This window comes from Myiozetetes cayanensis, unplaced genomic scaffold (genome assembly GCF_022539395.1).
Source record: "Myiozetetes cayanensis isolate MyiCay16 unplaced genomic scaffold, myiCay2020 scf14, whole genome shotgun sequence".
Classification (NCBI taxonomy): Eukaryota; Metazoa; Chordata; class Aves; order Passeriformes; family Tyrannidae; genus Myiozetetes; species Myiozetetes cayanensis.
This window is the reverse complement of record NW_026087048.1, coordinates 17,586,006-17,603,804: the sequence shown is the minus strand read 5'-3', so window position 1 is coordinate 17,603,804 and position 17,799 is coordinate 17,586,006. Positions and strand designations below refer to the sequence as shown.

General features: G+C 40.3%; 1 protein-coding gene across 5 annotated transcripts in view; it reads right to left on the bottom strand.

Annotated features, from left to right (window-relative positions):
- Positions 1-2,305: 2,305 nt before the first annotated feature.
- The window catches only part of ASB7 (ankyrin repeat and SOCS box containing 7), a 30,536-nt gene continuing 15,042 nt past the window's right edge, over positions 2,306-17,799 (bottom strand). For 4 of the 5 annotated variants that reach the window (XM_050309030.1, XM_050309028.1, XM_050309027.1 and 1 more), the window contains 2 exons: positions 15,521-16,126; positions 2,306-5,599 (listed from right to left, as the gene is read on the bottom strand). In XM_050309030.1, coding sequence (XP_050164987.1) covers positions 5,460-5,599; positions 15,521-16,126 — 746 coding nt within the window. In that variant the 3' untranslated portion in view covers positions 2,306-5,459. Of the gene's footprint in view, positions 5,600-5,703; positions 8,632-15,520; positions 16,127-17,799 lie in introns of those variants that run through there. The other variant, XM_050309031.1, reaches the window with a different exon arrangement.

Genomic DNA, 17,799 nt, shown 5'->3' with positions numbered 1-17,799 from the left:
CTGCAAATACCTTCCAAAAATACTCTCCTCATTAGGCCATAAAACAAGGAGCAGGACTGCAGGCTGGCCAACCAAATCAATTAGTTGCTCTTTCACACTAGATTAAATGTTGAGTAACCACCACCTTCAGGGGAGTTAGAGCAGTGTAAGTCAGAAATGAGGACAGAATTCAGCAGAGCACTTCCATTAATTCCTACTTAATTGTGACAGAACACGAGATGATCTGCTAGATTTGCAGCGTATTAAGACTGCAAACAAACTCTATTTTTGCAAGTCAGAAGAGAGGAGTTATGGCCAATTTTGTGCTCTGTAACAAAGAATAGATGCTCTTTGCTGTGGATCTGTTACTTACAGACCTAAATTCTCTCCTAAAAGCATTTACCCTTGCATAACCTACTGCCTATAAGCTTGATTTTCCCTCACCCTTCCCAGACTTTCCAGGGGTATTTCAGGGATGCTGAGGAGTCTGCAAAAAGCAGTCTAAACAAACTGCACCACCCTGAGAAACCTGCCTGGAGAGGGCACAGAAGGGGTACAGACCCTTCACAAGCACCTCGGGGTCAAAAATCCTCCTTGCAACCACCAAGACATTCCAAACTTACCTGGGACCCCACAAAGAGCCGCCGGCAGCACCAGAGAGCCCAGATGTGGAGGAAACAGCTGGAGCTCCGACTTCTTCCCGAGACAGCTGGAGACTTCCCAATAAAAGCCAAGAAGGCAGCGTTCGATCCCAACTTTCTGCTGTTCCAGCTGCACGTTGTGGTTCCCCGGGGAAGGCACCGGCTGAAGAATTCCTGGTAGCCTGGTTTCATGGAGCAATGGATGTGTCTGCTTTGTTTCTTATTGCCATGGGATTAAATCCCACGTTGAGCTCTACTCTGGCTCATGACATTAAGTCAAGGAGTAGAATCACAGAGAAAAGATTCAATATGCTGGTGAAAAAGAACAAAATTTAGCCTTTCAATGCTATTCCAGTTTCAAAGAAACCACCACCTTTGAGGTGCAGGTGACCCCAACCAAAGTAGGGGGAGAGACTAGAGCAAAGAGAATTTATATGTTCCTCTCCAGGCTTTTTGGGGAAAGACTGTTCTTTGCTCTGGCAATTTTTCTTTCAAAGGTAATTTTTTCTGGTAATTCTGGTAATTTTTTTTCTTTCTGACTCACTGTGGTCAAAAAGCCCCCCATGTTTTGCCATATAAAATAAGCACACTTCCCTCTCACCCACTTCTGCCAATATAGAGACTGTATATCCTAAACAGGTCATTTGTCAACAGCTTGTAAATCAGGTTTTTCTAAATGGCAGCATTAGTCATTAATTGTTTTAAACTTAACAAGTGAACACTCAAAACAGGAAACACGATACATAAACAGGAACAAAGTCTTTAGCACAGCATTCAGTAAATAGACCAGCTAAAGCCTGGCCTGTCTGTTAGTTACAACCATCCACAGCTCTAAACACAACTGGTGGATGGACAGTGAATGTTCTCCCAGTGATGTTTGTGTAGTTTGCTACTGAGCAATGAAATACACATTATTTTTCTTTTTTTTTTCCCTATTACCCTTTAGCAGCAATGTCTTCAAATCCAGTCTCCTTCCACTCCCAATTTTTAGGGTCTTAAAAACCTCACTGCAGCTCTCGGTTGTGCGTTATTCCCACGACCAAAACCAAATGTCCAAGTTACGATTTGTGTGCCAGGAATATTCATGTGCACCCCCTTATTCAACTTTTACAAGTAGTAAACAGACAGCAAAACACGACCTCTCTTTGGTCCATTCTCATATCTTAGTAAACGAGCTTGAGGAAGAAAAGGGAATCTGTCAGAAAACCCTGGAGTGGCTGAGCTGGAATGAGAGCAGGGAAAACCCAAGCACTCCCAGGAAGGAGCAGTTTGTTCCCCTTCCAAAGCCCAGCTCTGGAGTGGGGTTTGTTTAACTGGGGGGGTGGGCAGGCCCTGGCACAGGTTGCCCAGAGAAGCTGTGGCTGCCCCATCCCTGGGAGTGTCCAAGGCCAGGTTGGAGCAACCTGGGATAATGGAAGGTGTCCCCACCCATGGCAGGGGGTGGGACTGGATGAGCTTTAAGATCCCCTCCAACCCAAACCATTCCATGACTTTTATGCTCGTATTTACTGGTAAAAAGTCACCTTACAGCTCATGAGGCAACTCCCATTTGAATCCCAAACACCTCCCCAAAATCACGCCAACACCAGAGGAGGGAACAGGAGCAGAAGAGACAGACAAACGTTGAGAGAAAAGGTGTAAAGTGGTATTATGTTATTAAAACATTACATTAGAAATAAACAGAACATAAACCAAAAATAGGTTTTAAACCAGGTTTAACTTTTTTCTTTTTTTTTTCTTTTTTTTTTTTTTTTAAATTCAAATTGACCCAAAGCAAAAAAACTTACATTGCAAAGGAAGAACAAAATACATGATGGTATCAGCAACACAGAGTTATGGAAGCTGGACTTGTGGGCAGGTTTTTCATCCAGCCCAGCCCACCCTGGTAAACACACCACATTATTTTCTTTTGCCTCTGGGTATTTATCTGATGAGTTCGTCCAGATGTGTTTCTCACATGATTGCCAGCCAGAGCCAGAAAACTGAATTTTCCACGCTATTCCAAGGAAGCCAGAGTTATTCCAAGCATGAGTGATAATGAATTTAAAAAAAAAAAAAAAAGGAAAAAAAGGAAAACAAACCCAAAACAAAACAAATAAAACCCCCACTCGAGCTTTTCAAACTAACAAGTATTGTCTATAATGTAAATAGTTTAGAAATATGGTAATTAAATAATCTAAAAAACACTCTTACTCTGCTGTACATTTATAAACATAAATATTTACAAAAACTTTCTGCTTTGTTTTAAAGGATGAGGTTTGCAGTTTGTTAATGATCAGAGTCTTTTACTCATATTGATTCTTTGGTGTGTTTGCCAATTTTTTAAGGTTTATTAAAAGTGTTCAACCGTGAAATTTCAAGGTAACGGAACGAGGCTACATCACAAGTCCATGTTATGCACTTTTCCTTCCACATTCTAGCCCAAATGAAAAACAAAGCTCAGTTTGTCCTTCAAACTATTCGTGCACAACACTGAAAATAATAATAATTAAAAAAAAAAAAAAAAGACCAGATTCCCTACTACTGAAATTTGGGATAGGATTATCAACGAATAATCCCACTTCCTTTGCACTTGAGCACACGGATAACTGAAGATAGAGAGCAGGACTGCCAGTATTTTCAGAGACACGTGTGCTGAGGTGCTTTCTAGAATTAAGGTGAGAAACCAGCTACAAGAGATGGTTTAGCATTGTAAAAAAAGGGTGAGGGCTGAAAACTCATTGAAGAGAAAGGCTTTTTACTGGCCTGAAACGTTATGTGTGTTCCCTTTAGATGTCAGTTTACTTAAAAGAAATAACAAAAAAACAAACCTCAAACAATAAATAATGGAATTACACATTTCTTCATTAAATAGCATTCTTGTTACCAACAAAGTCTCCCATAATTTTCTTCAGTCACAGCAACAGACAGAACAAATAATTCGCCTTAATATAGATTGCAACTAAAATATACTCTAGATTACCTTAGAAAATATGACTGTAAAAATTCAGTGGGGAAGGACATTGGTTTAGAACGACTTTAAAAAAAATGTAGTGAGCAATACCGAGTTTGCTTTTTGTTTCTGTTCTTTTTAAGAAAGCAATTTGAAGATCCTGATCTCAGGGCACAAAACGGGGAGGGATAATCCTCCTTGCATCCATCCTCCTCTTCAAGGAGCTGCACACCGGGGTTAGGAGATATTAAAAGGAACTAGCACAGTTTAAATAATATATATATATATACCTGCTTCACCTTGCTTTTCCTATTTTTAATGTTGAATATTTTGGAAGTGACGGCGTGAAATTTAAAAGCCACTACCGGTTCCTTTCATCTCCCGCCTCCTCTGGTGTCACTGGTACAAAAACACTCCTGGTATCTGAGAGGCTTTTTTGGATGCCAAAAGGTAGGTAGAGGACACTGGCAAGGACCTTATGATGAGTCTGTAATGCCTTGAAAATAAAGACAGAGAAACAACTGCACATCTTGGGCCAATCTTCTTTTGAGCAGCAAACTGATTTTTTTTTTTCCTATGATCAGAAACAAAACTCTTTAACAGCTCTTTGAATACCTAGTATGAGAACCACATTCAGCACCCAGATTTCAGTACTCCTTTCAGATGAATTTAAACTTTCAGTGTGAATGGGGCTTTTCTTTTTAATGCACATGTTAAATCCTAGTAACTTCTGTGCACTTCCCACTCTCTAAACCTGAAACAATTTCACAGCAACCAAAAAAAAAAAAAAAAAGAAAAATCCGTCACTGCTTTTAAAACAAAAGGATTTGGCCAATTTCTCTTTTTTTTTTTTAAAGTGGACACAATTTGGCTGAGAACCCGTAGATGAAATTCCAACTGAAAGTGAAATAAAGCAGGTTATACATTCATGAAATCCAGGGAGCAATAATGAACAGCAACTGCTGCATCACTTCTGTAATGTCACATCAACACTACAGAGAGGCAGCAGCTCCTGTTCTCACAAATAATGCACTGAGACTAAACGGGGAATAGTGGGGGAATCACACATAAAGGGAAAATACATCAGAGAGATTATTGCACAGGAGGCACTGTATGAGCAACAGAATACACTGGCTTCAAAAAAAAAAAAATCTAAATTTGTTTCCTCTTAAGTGAATGTAAAAAATCCAGAGGCCACGCCTCTCTGTAGTGTACTGTCACTGGTAAAAATAGACTTACAAACAGCCACCCATTTAACAGGGAATGTCAGGAGAGAGGGCCTGCATTTTATGGGCATCCCAACTAGAGTAATTAGGAAAGAAAATGGTAAAAAAAGCCAATGTTTAGACCCTCAAACTGAACAGGGTAACTGCCATTTCTCCTTCACCTTCCGAATTCTATTCATACAGTACCCGAGGACACGTCGATGAATCAGCTCTTCCCTCTGTCCTGCAAAAACATACACCTGGCAGACACAAGGGGCCCAACAGACAGGGCTCTGGAGCTCTTTCTGTATCCTTTTTGCAGGACTGCTGCCTTGATTTCCAAACTTTATTATTCTCGCATCACCGCTCAGCATCCAACTCAAAGCAACCGCTCCCCTCGAGGGGCCGCCTTCCATCCCCACTGCCCAGGTAAGGTGAGAACAAACAGAAAACCAACGGCAAATTTTTTTTTAAAATGCAACATCGTATAGAAAGCTTGGACCTTTGTAAACCTGGACCAAGAAACCAAAAATTAAGACCTTCTAGCGGGTGGTATAAAAAAACCCAAGGAAGTGTATACCTGCCTTCTGACTTCACAGAAAAATCAGAATTTGCATAGGATATACTTTGTGCAAGGCAACGAGCCTCTTCAGTATCTGGAATAGAACTAAACTCGCTCAAGAGTTCTCCTCTTCATGGACATCAGATATCATCAAATTTGTGTTTTAAGTAGTCTTTCATGACCTTGGCAATGGGTAGTTCATCAAGTAGTTTGAGGTTTTGAAGGCCTATACACTGACGGATTTTAATTCGGCATAGATCTTGCAAGTTCCTGGGCTGTCCTGAAAAGACAAAAGGAACACATAAAAGCACAATGATCACACTTCAAACGTACTTTAAGACATCAGTAAAGTCACTGGGGTTTGCTGTTTTCTAAGAGGGGGGGAAGGGAAAAATTACCAGAGAAAAAGGATGGGAGTTAAAACCTTCCTGATGAACTCGGTGAAATCAAGGGATGAATCCTACAGGCATTTTTACATGCACACAGTTTTCCTGATGCCAGTGTAAAGTGAGATTATCCATATGAGGATTCCCACCAGGTGGCAACCTATGCTTATGCACTGTAGAACAGCATAACTCCTCCATTTAACTTTCTGGGGATTTTTTTTTCCTATCCTTTTAACAGGGAGAAAAACCCTTGTAACTTAGGGAGGAACCCTCAGTCTTGCTTTTCTCTCAAGCAATGAGACAAAAACTTCTAAGTTGAACTGTAACAGGACTGGGAAGTTTCTTTAGAGAGTGAGGACTTATAAAAGTTACTCAAAGATCGCATGGCGGAATTTAAGATTGAGGTTTTGGGGTTTTTTTTCCCCTTTTCATGAAAAGATGAAGCCTTCAGGCTTTGGATGCAGCCAAAACCTTGTCAAACAAAGAGATGAAAACGTTAGTTAACCACTGTCCACAGAGGAAAAGCTTTGCTGACATCACACAACCTTCAGCATTTCTGGCAAGGATTTTTCCAAGACAATCAGTTCTCTTTCAAACTCTTACCAGCAAACCACTCAAAACACCTTGAAAACCGGTTGGTTTTCGGTCTCCTATGCAAAGAAAACGTAAGGAAGGTTAATCTGGCCTTTTATCTGAATGCACCCAGCAACGGATCCAAGGCAGAAAGAAAAGAGAGAAAGAGCAGAACAACAGACATTGAGAAACCCCTGTCCCAATAAACCCTTCCAGCTTTCAGCACCGGTGCCTTTGGGCCTTCCTAACCCAGAGACTGCACACAGATCTATGTCTTTAATAGCTGTGAATAGCTTGCCCTTTGTAAATCTGCCTAATGTTTCTTGAACCCATTCATACTTTCAGTATCCAAAACATCCTGTGGCAACAAATTTCACAATGTAATTAGGCGTTGGCTGGAAAACTACAAAGTGCTTTTATTTATTTTAGATCTGCTTCCTGATGGCTTCGTTGCATGCCTGCCATTCTTGGAGCTACAAGAGAAATAATGAATAATTGTTCCCACGCCAGTCATGATTTACATACCTTTATATAAACCTCTGTCCTCCACTCATGCTCAGTACCTCTTCCCAAAGCTGAAAACTCGAGTTAATAACCCCCAACACGGGAACCACTCCAAATCTCTGCCTGTCTTTGTGCTTTTTTTCCCCCCATTCTGCCATAGCTTTTTTGGAGTTATTCCAGTAACACATCAAAGCTGTGCTAATCAATATTTTGATCATCCACTTAGCAACGTTAAGCCTCTTTTTTCTTTCTTTTTTTTTTTTTTTTCTTTTCTCCAAGCCATGACACAGTTATGGCACCTGATGGTTTTATTTTGACTTTGTCCAAGTCAAAATACTCAGCACCGTGAACACCACAGGTGCTTCTGTTGGTATCAAGATAATCTGTTGTCAACAGAGCAACTTACTGTGGTCTTTTATTATCTGTATAATAAGATATCTCTATCACCTGACAATATATCTGTATTATAATATGTTACAGTCAATGGTAAAAGGCAGAGGCAGGCAGGTGATTCTACTGAGCTGACTGCTTGAATCAATCATTTCTCCAAAAAGCAGCAAGAAAACCAACAAGAGAGACTTTAAATAGCCCTGATGGAGTCCCCAATTAGCCCTCCTGAGCTGCCACCAATTAAGCAGGACATTTTCCAGAGGAAATACCTTCTGGACAGGGCTCGGTGCAGGTGGGCAGTGTTTGCTGTCAACTACCCATCCTCAACCTGTTAGGAGGGTTTTTTCACCCTTCTTCCATCCTCCTCCTCCTCCTCCAGCAACAAACAATCTATCAGCTAACCAAGCATCGACATTATGGCTTTATTAAACTTTCCTGCTAAGCACAGAGTAGAGAGATTATGAAACTATTTCCTGTCTTCTACTTTGGGCATTTTGTCCCAAGGTTTCAGTTACCCTTTGCAGAGAGCTCCTCCTGCTTTCCCCCCTGCGTGGGTTTTCCTATAGAAATGGGCTGACAGACAGGTACACACTGGGATTTATCTTAAGCACTAAAATTATCTGAGGTAAGCCAGCAGAAGTAATGCACAAGAAGAGTCTCAGTCTGCTTTTAAAGAAATTAGATTTGAAATTAAAGAGCAGGAAAATTTGAGTTTCCTTCACATAACTGAAAATACTTTTATTATAGTTATCACCACGACACCTAAATGTCAATTTATTTTTAGTTATATCCTTCGTGCAAGACTTAGAATACAGACCAATAATTACTTTGTTCACTGGTGGTTTCTTCTTAGCAATTTTTCCCCCCACACCTGAAGGAAAGAATTTAGACAACTTGGACAGCAGCTGAATGTTCAAGCTTCAGAGAAAGGAAAGGTACTTTGGTAACTTATGGGGAAAAAGAATTATTCTACTGCTTTAAATGTGAAGGCAAAGAGGGTTCAAGAAGGGATGCACCACTTCAAAAGTTAAGTGCAAACAGCAGCACTAGAAGTTAAAAAGGACTGGAGATCTTTGTGCATTTTTTGTAGCAGAGTACACAATAAATCAGCTATGAGACACTGATTTCTGGTTTCAGAAATAAATGCCTTTTAATTAACACCCTACGGGTTGGTTGAGAACATAAAGGAACAGACAACTTAAAACACCCAGAAAGAAATCGGTCATCAGTTAATTCCAAAAGACCCCGATTATCAAATGTATGACATTTTCCCCTGATAAGCCTAAAAAATATTTCCTGGGGAATGTGTTAACAATGGACATTTCCAGTGTTAAGCACCAGTTGCTACATCTAGTGGCTGTTGGTGTCTTAGGTCACGCCTTGCAAATTCCAGGGTTATTAATGCATTTGTGATTTATTAGAAACGGTGTCTGGAACACTTACTCATTCTTGGTTGCATCTGAATGAAAAAAGAAAAAAAAAAAAAATAAAGGATTACAGACCCATGTCAGTGAACCTTAGTTTGGCAAATGGAAAAAAAATGTTATTAGTAATTTGGCAAAGTTAAAGACACGTTAAGTGAGGAATAAAGTCCTGTGTAGAAACCATTAGGAAGCAGCAACTTTGGTTGTATCCTGCTCTCAAATCTGGGGAGTTATTTAGGGCAAACAAGCTGGAAAGGAAGAGAATTAAAAGAGAAAGGGACAAAAAAAAAAACCACTTAGACATGAAAAGTACCGTTGACCTAATGACCACTATCATGCAAAACTGAGCCATAAAACTACTGATCACCTTAAAAACACCCAACACATCCCTGAGCCATACAGGGCCACCTTATTCCCGTTCCCCCGTTCCCCGGGTGGTTGTTGGGCTGTTACACAACCCCAGGTCCCTTCGGGGCACCAAACACCTGCTGGAGCTGGAGATTTACTCCTGTGCTCACCAGAACATTAAATACCTCAGTCAATTTATTTGGCAAGCTTTAGAGCAGTAATCAAATAAATCAGAAGTATTAATTACAGGGAAAAAAAAAAAAAGATGTATAGTTCATCCTTTGCCTCCCTCTGTGCTCTAAGGGAAAGCTGAAATTCCCCCCTGTGCAATTCTTGGGTACAGTGTCCCAAAAAACTGACAGAAAAGCTTCTCCCAAACAAAAGAAAGTTATAGAATAAAGAGGAATTGCCATTTTTTTTTCTATCTAGATGCAGCAGGCTTGAGTATGTGTCAAATTTAGGCATTTTTCTAAATCAGTTCTTCAACTACGAGCAAAGTCAGTTCCTGAGCTTTTTTCCACCCACTTAAATAATTAATAATTATTTTACTCAAGTAATGAAATGAGCCTTTTAAGTTATTATAATAGATTCCTTTGCTGTACTGCCGGTAAAGCGAAAAGAAAAAAATATGCATGTTTTAACAGCAAGGAATTATTACAATTAATCCAAATTTCCACTCAATACTCCCCACTCTTTCTAAGGGTTTTTTCCTGCTTATTCTGTCTCAGAGTTTGCTGCTCTAGCCCAGAGAGAGACAAAACTTCCATTTGGGATTTATCACCTGTACCAAGAGCTCTGGTCACCATTAAAACTGCTCTGCAGCTGCTGCAATCCCACCTGTGCCTGCCCCCTTCGCCCTCCCCGAGAAATAAAACACTAACTCACCTCATAGGTCTAAATTCGAGCATCATTAAGGCATTTTGGACCTGACAACACTGAGTTTTGGGGATTTTCAGCCAGTGTTGTAAAAAGGTGGAAAGGGGGGAATCCCCACACCCTTTTTTTTCTCCGCTGAAAATACAGAGCAACACACAGAGCAAAAATCACGGCCTGACCTTTCTGTTACCCAAGAGAAAACTTGGGAATAACCGAAATGAATACACTGGAGGCTGCAAGAAGATCCTCTCTGATGTATTGTTCTGACTATTAAAAGGAAAGTACTTTTAAAGCAAACAATCAGTGTCGTTGGTTTGAACCGGAGAGGCCGTTGGTGAATAAATTAAAAAATGAAAAATAACATCAGTGACATCTTTCAGAAGCCGCCCACAGTTTTCTCTACAATATTAATGCATTTCTCTCAAAAAAGCTTACAGTGGTATTTCTCAAACTGAGCCTCTGCCCCCCCTGGGAATTGTGAAAGGCTGAAAACAGTAGCAAGAAACTGTTTGGTAGTTTCTTTTTAGCTACAAAGGGAACTTAAAAATAAAAGGGTTTTTTTCCCAACATTTTACCAAAAAAAATGTTGAGACCAGGCTGATGCACTCTGGCAGCAGCTGAGTTCCTCCAGAAAATCAGAATATATCTGCAGCTAAATCTTAAATCCACCCCTTATTTCACAGCAGTGAAGGAACACAGCATTAAATGGAGTTTGTCGAGGGGTTTTTTTGGGGGGGAGGAAAACAAAAAGATAACTAAACTTATAAACTAGAAACTCATATCTATCAACCAAGAAACACACTGGGGAGGATGCAGAGACAAACAGGATCACGGGGAGGGGACGGGATCACCTAGGGAATGGTGGTGGCTGAGCTGAACAGGAATTCAGCTGCTCGCTGCAAGAGGATAAAACACTTTAGGAAATGCATTGGCTTGGACTCTGTAAAAAAAACAACAGCAGCACAACAAGAGTTGGTTTTCCAGCATTGCAGATGTCAGAAAAAGCTAATATCCAAAAATATTAATATAAGGCATGCAGGGCTGAATGCAGAGAGGAAGAATTTCAGGGTGTTCATTGAGAAAAGTGAACGAACTCCTCGAACCCGTACCCAGCTCCACGGGACAAACTGAGATTTAATTCTTTTTAAAATGGATATAATAAAAGTGCTAATTTAATTTTGTGTTCAGTGTGCCTCTGTTAGAATGCCTGAGCCTGAAGAATGTTTTCACTGCTCTTTGAAAAACAATTCCCCACAGTGAGTTTGAGGGGTCTATTGAATTTCGGTGTGTCTGGCACAGAAAATGCGTCCTAAGGAGTGTATTTTGGACTGGAAATTTATATATGAAAAAGCAGAACGTCAGTAAAGCTCAGTGTTAAACACTTAACAGGTGTATTTAGCACTGAAATTAAGATTTGAATATGCTTGCACAGTTTTTATGTGTGGTTTGGGTTTTTTTTTAAATCTTAACGTGGTTGTAAATTCAGTGTCACTGAAACTGCTTCAGAAATCCAGCGAAGGATTTCAACACCATCACCTTCATCCATTTTTAGCAGACAGTAAGTAAAGTGCTCTGAACACCAAGCCAGGCTTCAGATGCATTGTTATGCTATTTTTACATTATTTTTGCAGAATAAAGCATAGGTGTATGAGTGGGAATGGAGCATGGCTGTACTTTAAATGCCACACATAGAAACTTTTTTTTTTCACTTTTTTTTTTTTTTTGCATAGGCCTCTCAAAAAAATTCTTACCAAGTATGTAACTGGCCACAGCTACACCAAGTGATTCAACTACTTCATAAGCACAGTCAACTGCACTATGAGGTGGTAGAAAACTATTAAATAATCCCTTTATCCCCGTTCCCTGTGTAACTCTGGATGACAAAGCAAACCACAATCATCAGTGCAAGATTTCCAGCAGCACTCAAGGAAACAAGCAGTCAAAGCCTGGGATTCCAGTAAAGTTGTCCTGTGTTATAACAAACAGGAAAATACCATTTCCTTTGCAGTGATCCACGTAGTAAAATATGTAGAAATCTACTTAATTGAACTAAGACACTTCTGTATCCACAAAAGTTTAAAGTATGCAAAGAAACTTTTTAAACTGTTCTTGCAGTTTAAAGAAGAAAATTCTAGTGAGAAGTTATCTTGATTTAGCAAAGGGACAGAGAGAAAGAATGTACAAGGATTTCCTTAACAGGACTTCGTAGTTTTATCTGCACATTTACAGTGCTATATGAATTTAAACACAAAATGACACTCTCTAGTCAGAGCCAAAGACCTGCCCTTTGAAAAATTAAAAAAAAAAAAAATAAATAAAGGAATGCAGCTGAAATATTTGTAGTTGAATTCACTGGGTGACCTTTAGATCTTGTTCCAGATCTGAAATGAGTTCTTTGATACCTGTTACCAACACATTACACTGCTCTGCCCTGATCATTTTCTGAGCTCTTTGCCTCGACACAGCTCCTCACAGTCTGCCCCCTTATCTGACCAGGGATTCAATTAAAGGAGAGCTGTGGAGAGAGGGAAGTTTTCCAAGCTTTTTTTTTTTAAATTTCTTTTTTTTTTAAGATCACAACAGAATTTCCAGTACCTTAGAGCTTACTGAAGTGTTTTTCTGACACTCGCATTTTTCCTACCTCCCTCATTCTCTTAAGTTTTAATATTCTCACATCTTGTTCCACTTCAGCTTCAAAACATATAATTTCATCCAGGATGACTGCACATTAATTCTGTAGATATATACACTGCCAACAGAAGTCTCTCTCTGTATCTATATATTTTTACATGCATCTCTATTTTAATTTGCAGAATTGCATTCCAAGCTTAACCCATTAATGCTCCTGAAGAGGCAGGTTCAGACCACATGAACCTGAACATGGCACTGCTCCAAACCAACCCTTCATCAGATGATCTCAAGTACTATTCTATGTGTGTGTGTATATATATATATATATATATATAGGGGTTGCCAATAAATGTTTTTTGGAGTAGGAAAGTGTAACACAGATAAGGAAAAGAAAGGTGATCCATAAAATCATTATTTTTCATCTTCAATATTGTTTTTTTTCCCACAGGGAGATTTTACTTATTGTTGTATTGTAAAAAAGAGAGAAGGGGAGAAAGAAAAATACATGAGTGACTGTCTGAACACCAAACCAAGAGCAGACTCAAGATCAAAAGCTTTGCTGTTCCTAAATTCCAGCTTTAAATACTGAAACACAACTATAGAATAACTTCCTCTTGGAATTATTCTAGGAGCAAAGGAATCTCTACCTGTAACCAGGAAGAATATCAGACCTTCAGGGTTCAAACCCCAAAATCCAATATCTTCTTGCAGACTCTCAGGGCCAATACTGAGTATTTCTGAGAGCTTGGTCTCTTGCCTGTCACTCCCAACGGGGGACCTGGGCTAAAGGCTGCCCTTATTACCGATTAAATACCTACCAAAACAAAAAGAAATTCACAGATGATGTTTTCTGAGGAACTGAAAATGTACAAATACGTTTTCCAAGTATAAAAAAAACAGCCACTCACATCTTACATGCAGACCACTAAAGAGTATCCCATTTATATGCAGCGTTCATCTGCTTTCACTTGAAGACAGATCAACTTTTGTAATTAATAGCTATTAATATTTAAGCTTAAAAATGTTAATCTGCTGTAAAAATAAAAACTAGCTCCTGTTTTGCTATCGAATATACTCTTCAAAACTTCACATAGAAAACTTTCAGCTCTGGATTTCTATATTAAGCACTTACTATAACGTTCAAATAAACAAACTAGGAATTCCCATTAAGCCCCATGACCCAGGCACTGTTACCAACCACAAAAGTGTTTCAGGAAGAATTCCAGCGGAAGAATTCCCTAAAAATTGTGTAAATTTTTCTTCTGGAAAATACATATTGCAGCAGACACATAAACAAGATTCTTCCCCAAAGTGCCACAGCACAAGATCTCAACAATTCCCTGTACACAGTCAGGCTTAACTGGGAACTCCACTACCAAATTCCCAGCTCGCTCTTTATCCATCTCATCCCTCATACAGCATCTTATTAAAGTAATTACTCATGAAAACCAGGGAAAGCAGTGTTTGGATGTTTATAATAAGGGCAGCAGCAGAGTTTGTTTATAGCTGTTTGTAAACATATATTCATAATTATTTTGCTCAGAAGCACAGAGCTGAAGTTGTTTTTGTCAGCACTGCTTTCCCAATCCTCCCTCCATTAGCACAAAACTGGGATAGTTCCAACACTGCTACATTGGCCAGAAATTAAAGCTCCTTTTTTTTTGTAGCAGGATCTACTTCTCATTTAACAATCAACCCTTAAGGTGTGGAATCTGAAAACTAAAAGTGACAGCACCCCTTCCCATTAGTCTTTAGACATCAAGGAAACAGGGAAGCAGCCTAAGCCTTGATGGTTACTGATACATCCTAAGACTGGGAAAAAATTCAAGTCTGGATATTATATCACCCCTAAAATCCCTGACAGTGCTCCAAAAAGAGGCTCCCCAAAAGGAAACCCGAAAGAATGAGAAGGAGCAGAAAAAAATTCAACCAAAAATCTATTAATCGCTTGTATTTCTTATTATCAACTTCCACCTTTCCAAAAATTCTCCTGCAATTTCGCATACGAGCAAAACCAACACCACCAACCATGAAGGCAAAAATGAAATTCCAAATGCTCGTTTGTGTCAGCTACTGACACCAAATCTCAGCTGATCCATTTCCAGCCCACACTGACTTTCAGCTTCTTTACAGACCAATTCTCATTAAAAAAAAAATACCACATCCATAAAAATAAAAGGGGCTTTAGGAGGGAAAAAAGGGACATATGAAATACCCCGTCCTCTGTAGTGCAAAGATCATTCTAGTTGGATAATGATTTATCAGGCCATCTTAACATGTTTGAGTTGGCAAACTCTGCTAAATGCTAATCAGCAATTCCTAAATGCTTTAGGCAATACTATAATTATGAAACGCTATTACAGCATTCCATGTTGAGAGAGGAAGAGAAAACTTAAAGTTGATCCAGTACACCAAAAACTAGTAATCAAAAGGGACCTGAATGTTAGGAGCCTGATACTTATTTCAAAGTATCAGAAGTCGTGACGAGTTAAAGATCTCTCGTATTTCAAACACATCGACAAAATCAAATCAAAGCTGCACAGCACATGAAACCCCCTCGAGTTGCAGGAATAAACTCTGGCATTTTGTTGCCTGGTTTAGGGAAAGGAATGAGAATGTGGGAGAACACAAAGCAGCCAAAGCTCTTTCCTGCCCTCCTCGCAGCGCAGAGGGAAAAGCCAGGAACTGCAGGGGGTTTGCATGGCAATAAAACAACAAAAGACACTAAAAAACCCTAAACAAACAACAAAACAACCCCCAAAAAATCTTCTGTGCTGAGGTCATCGATAAATGAGATTTTATAGTTCACTCTTTTAAAACCAATGCTTCCTGTAGATATTTAAACAAAATTAATTAAAGGAAAAATACTTAACAGCAGCACCTCTGCCGAGTAAAGGATTCCCAGCATTGCAATCCCTTCTCCTTCCCCGAAATTTTCTAGTGCATTTAAAAAGCATCGAGGGGCAGAGAGTAAGCTTTTTTTTTTTTTTTTTTTTTTCTGGGGCTAAATTCAAAGAAGGCTTTTTAGAGGACATTGTGCCCTGTGATTAACTTCTCTTACATACATACTTGTCACTTCTTGTAAGAAATCCAGACAGGGTCGGCTACTTCCAGAAATACTTATTGAAACAGCCAGTGGGGTCTGTCCTTCATAGTTCCTTGTGTTAGTGTCTGCTCCGTAATTATACAACATTTGTGCACAGAGCACATCATCTCTAAGAGCAGACAAGTGCAAGGGTGTCTGTCCGTCTTCCAAGCGCCCCAAGTTTGTGTCGGCCCCTCTCTGGAGGAACATTCGGCAGTAGGAGTGATTGCTTTTGATCACAGCGTATCGCAACAGGAAACCGTTCTGAATGTCGATGTTGGCATTGTGGTCCAGGAGGATTCTCACACAGCTCGACCTCTCCCGGATAATGGCCAGCTGGAGCGGGGTAGTACCTTTGTCGCTGAGCGGATCAACCTCAGCCTTGAACTCCAGGAGGAGCCTGACAAACGAGTCCCTGCCGTAGTGGGCTGCGACGTGCAGGGGAGTCCACCCGTCGTTGCTCTTGGCGTTGATGATGTCACTCCTGTAGTCGGATTCCAGCATCAGGCGCGCGATCCGCGCCCGGCCGTGCATGGCCGCGTAGTGCAGCGCCGTGAAGCCTCCGATCAGGTCCTTCACCGTGGGATCAGCTGGAGGGAAAAGAAAAGTTAAGGAGAGTCAGAAGGGGGTACAGCAATACAGTGCTGAAAAAAAAAAAAAAAAAAAAAAAAAAAACCAAAAAAAAACCAGAGGGGAGAGGAAGAGGGGAGAGGAAGAGGGGAGAGGAAGAGGGGAGAGGAAGAGGGGAGAGGAAGAGGGGAGAGGAAGAGGGGAGAGGAAGAGGGGAGAGGAGGGGAGAGGAAGGGAGAGAGGAAGAGGGAGAGGAAGAGGGGAGAGGAAGAGGGGAGAGGAAGAGGGGAGAGGAAGAGGGGAGAGGAAGAGGGGGAGGAAGAGGGAGAGGAAGAGGGGAGAGGAAGAGGGAGAGGAAGAGGGAGAGGAAGAGGGGGAGAGGAAGAGGGAGAGGAAGAGGAGAGGAAGAGGGGAGAGGAAGAGGGGAGAGGAAGAGGGAGAGGGAAGAGGGGGAGAGGAAGAGGGGAGAGGAAGAGGGGAGGAGGAAGAGGGGAGAGGAGAGAGGGGAGAGGAAGAGAGAGAGGGGAGAGGAAGAGGGGGAGAGGAAGAGAGGGAGAGGAAGAGGGGAGAGGAAGAGGGGAGAGGAAGAGGGGAGAGGAAGAGGGGAGAGGAAGAGGGGAGAGGAAGAGGGGAGAGGAAGAGGGGAGAGGAAGAGGGGAGAGGAAGAGGAGAGGAAAAATATCAAACAATAATGGTTAAATGCATTTAGAATAGACAGTACATACTGTAAAGCTGCTCACATACAATGACCTTAAGGTTCAATATTAGAGTGTAACACCACAGAGTGCAAACCAGGATCTTCACAACAGACTAAATGGCAATAAGCAGTCCAGCAAAAGCCCACTTGAACAAAGTTGTTTTAAATTATTCCCCTTTTAAAGTAAAAGTCTAAATGTACATGGAACGTGAAGAAGATTTAAACAGAAGTGATTCAAATCGTTTGCACTAGAAAAAAACCCACTTTTTCCTGAAATAAAGGCAGCAAGAACACGAGGCAGAACTCTTTGCTTTTCCATCTTTTTAGGCAGAGCATGACAGGATTTTTTTGTTCTATTTTTAAGACAAAGTTAAAATTTTACTTATTATTATTTACACACACACACACAAAAAAGGTCTTTTTTCTTTCACATCCGTACGTTTCCGTTTGACAAATACTTTTCCACATCTTCCTCCAAACTCCTGGGCTAATTACTCAAATCTCCCTGTCCATCCCGTTTTCCTCCAGCTCTACAATATTACATTTCTTTCTCAATATTCAGCTTTTTTATTTTCCCCTGTGTTGCTTCTTGGGCTTAAAAAGAAGCATGTGTAGAAACATCTGCTGTCCCAAACTGCGGATGTTTTGTGGTCTGGCAGCGCTGGATTGTTTTTAGGGTGTAATGCTGTATTAGGTAAAATGTTGCTCTGTGGTCTGCAGGATTTCCAAAGCATGTAGGATATATGTTTTTTTCAGATTATCTTGATAAAGTCTGTTTTTGGAGATGGTGAATCTGTTCAGAATTTGTCCTGAATATAAAGTTTCACCAAAATTTCAGATTTCTTTTTATGAGAGTGTAAGCGCCCACTTCTGAAAGGAGTGCACATTAGTGCAGAACACAGGTAATTACCCAGATTGATTTCCCCTTAACACAGCACAAAAACTCACAGTGATTTATGGTTTGAAAAAATTAAAATAAATCGATTTACTTCATTT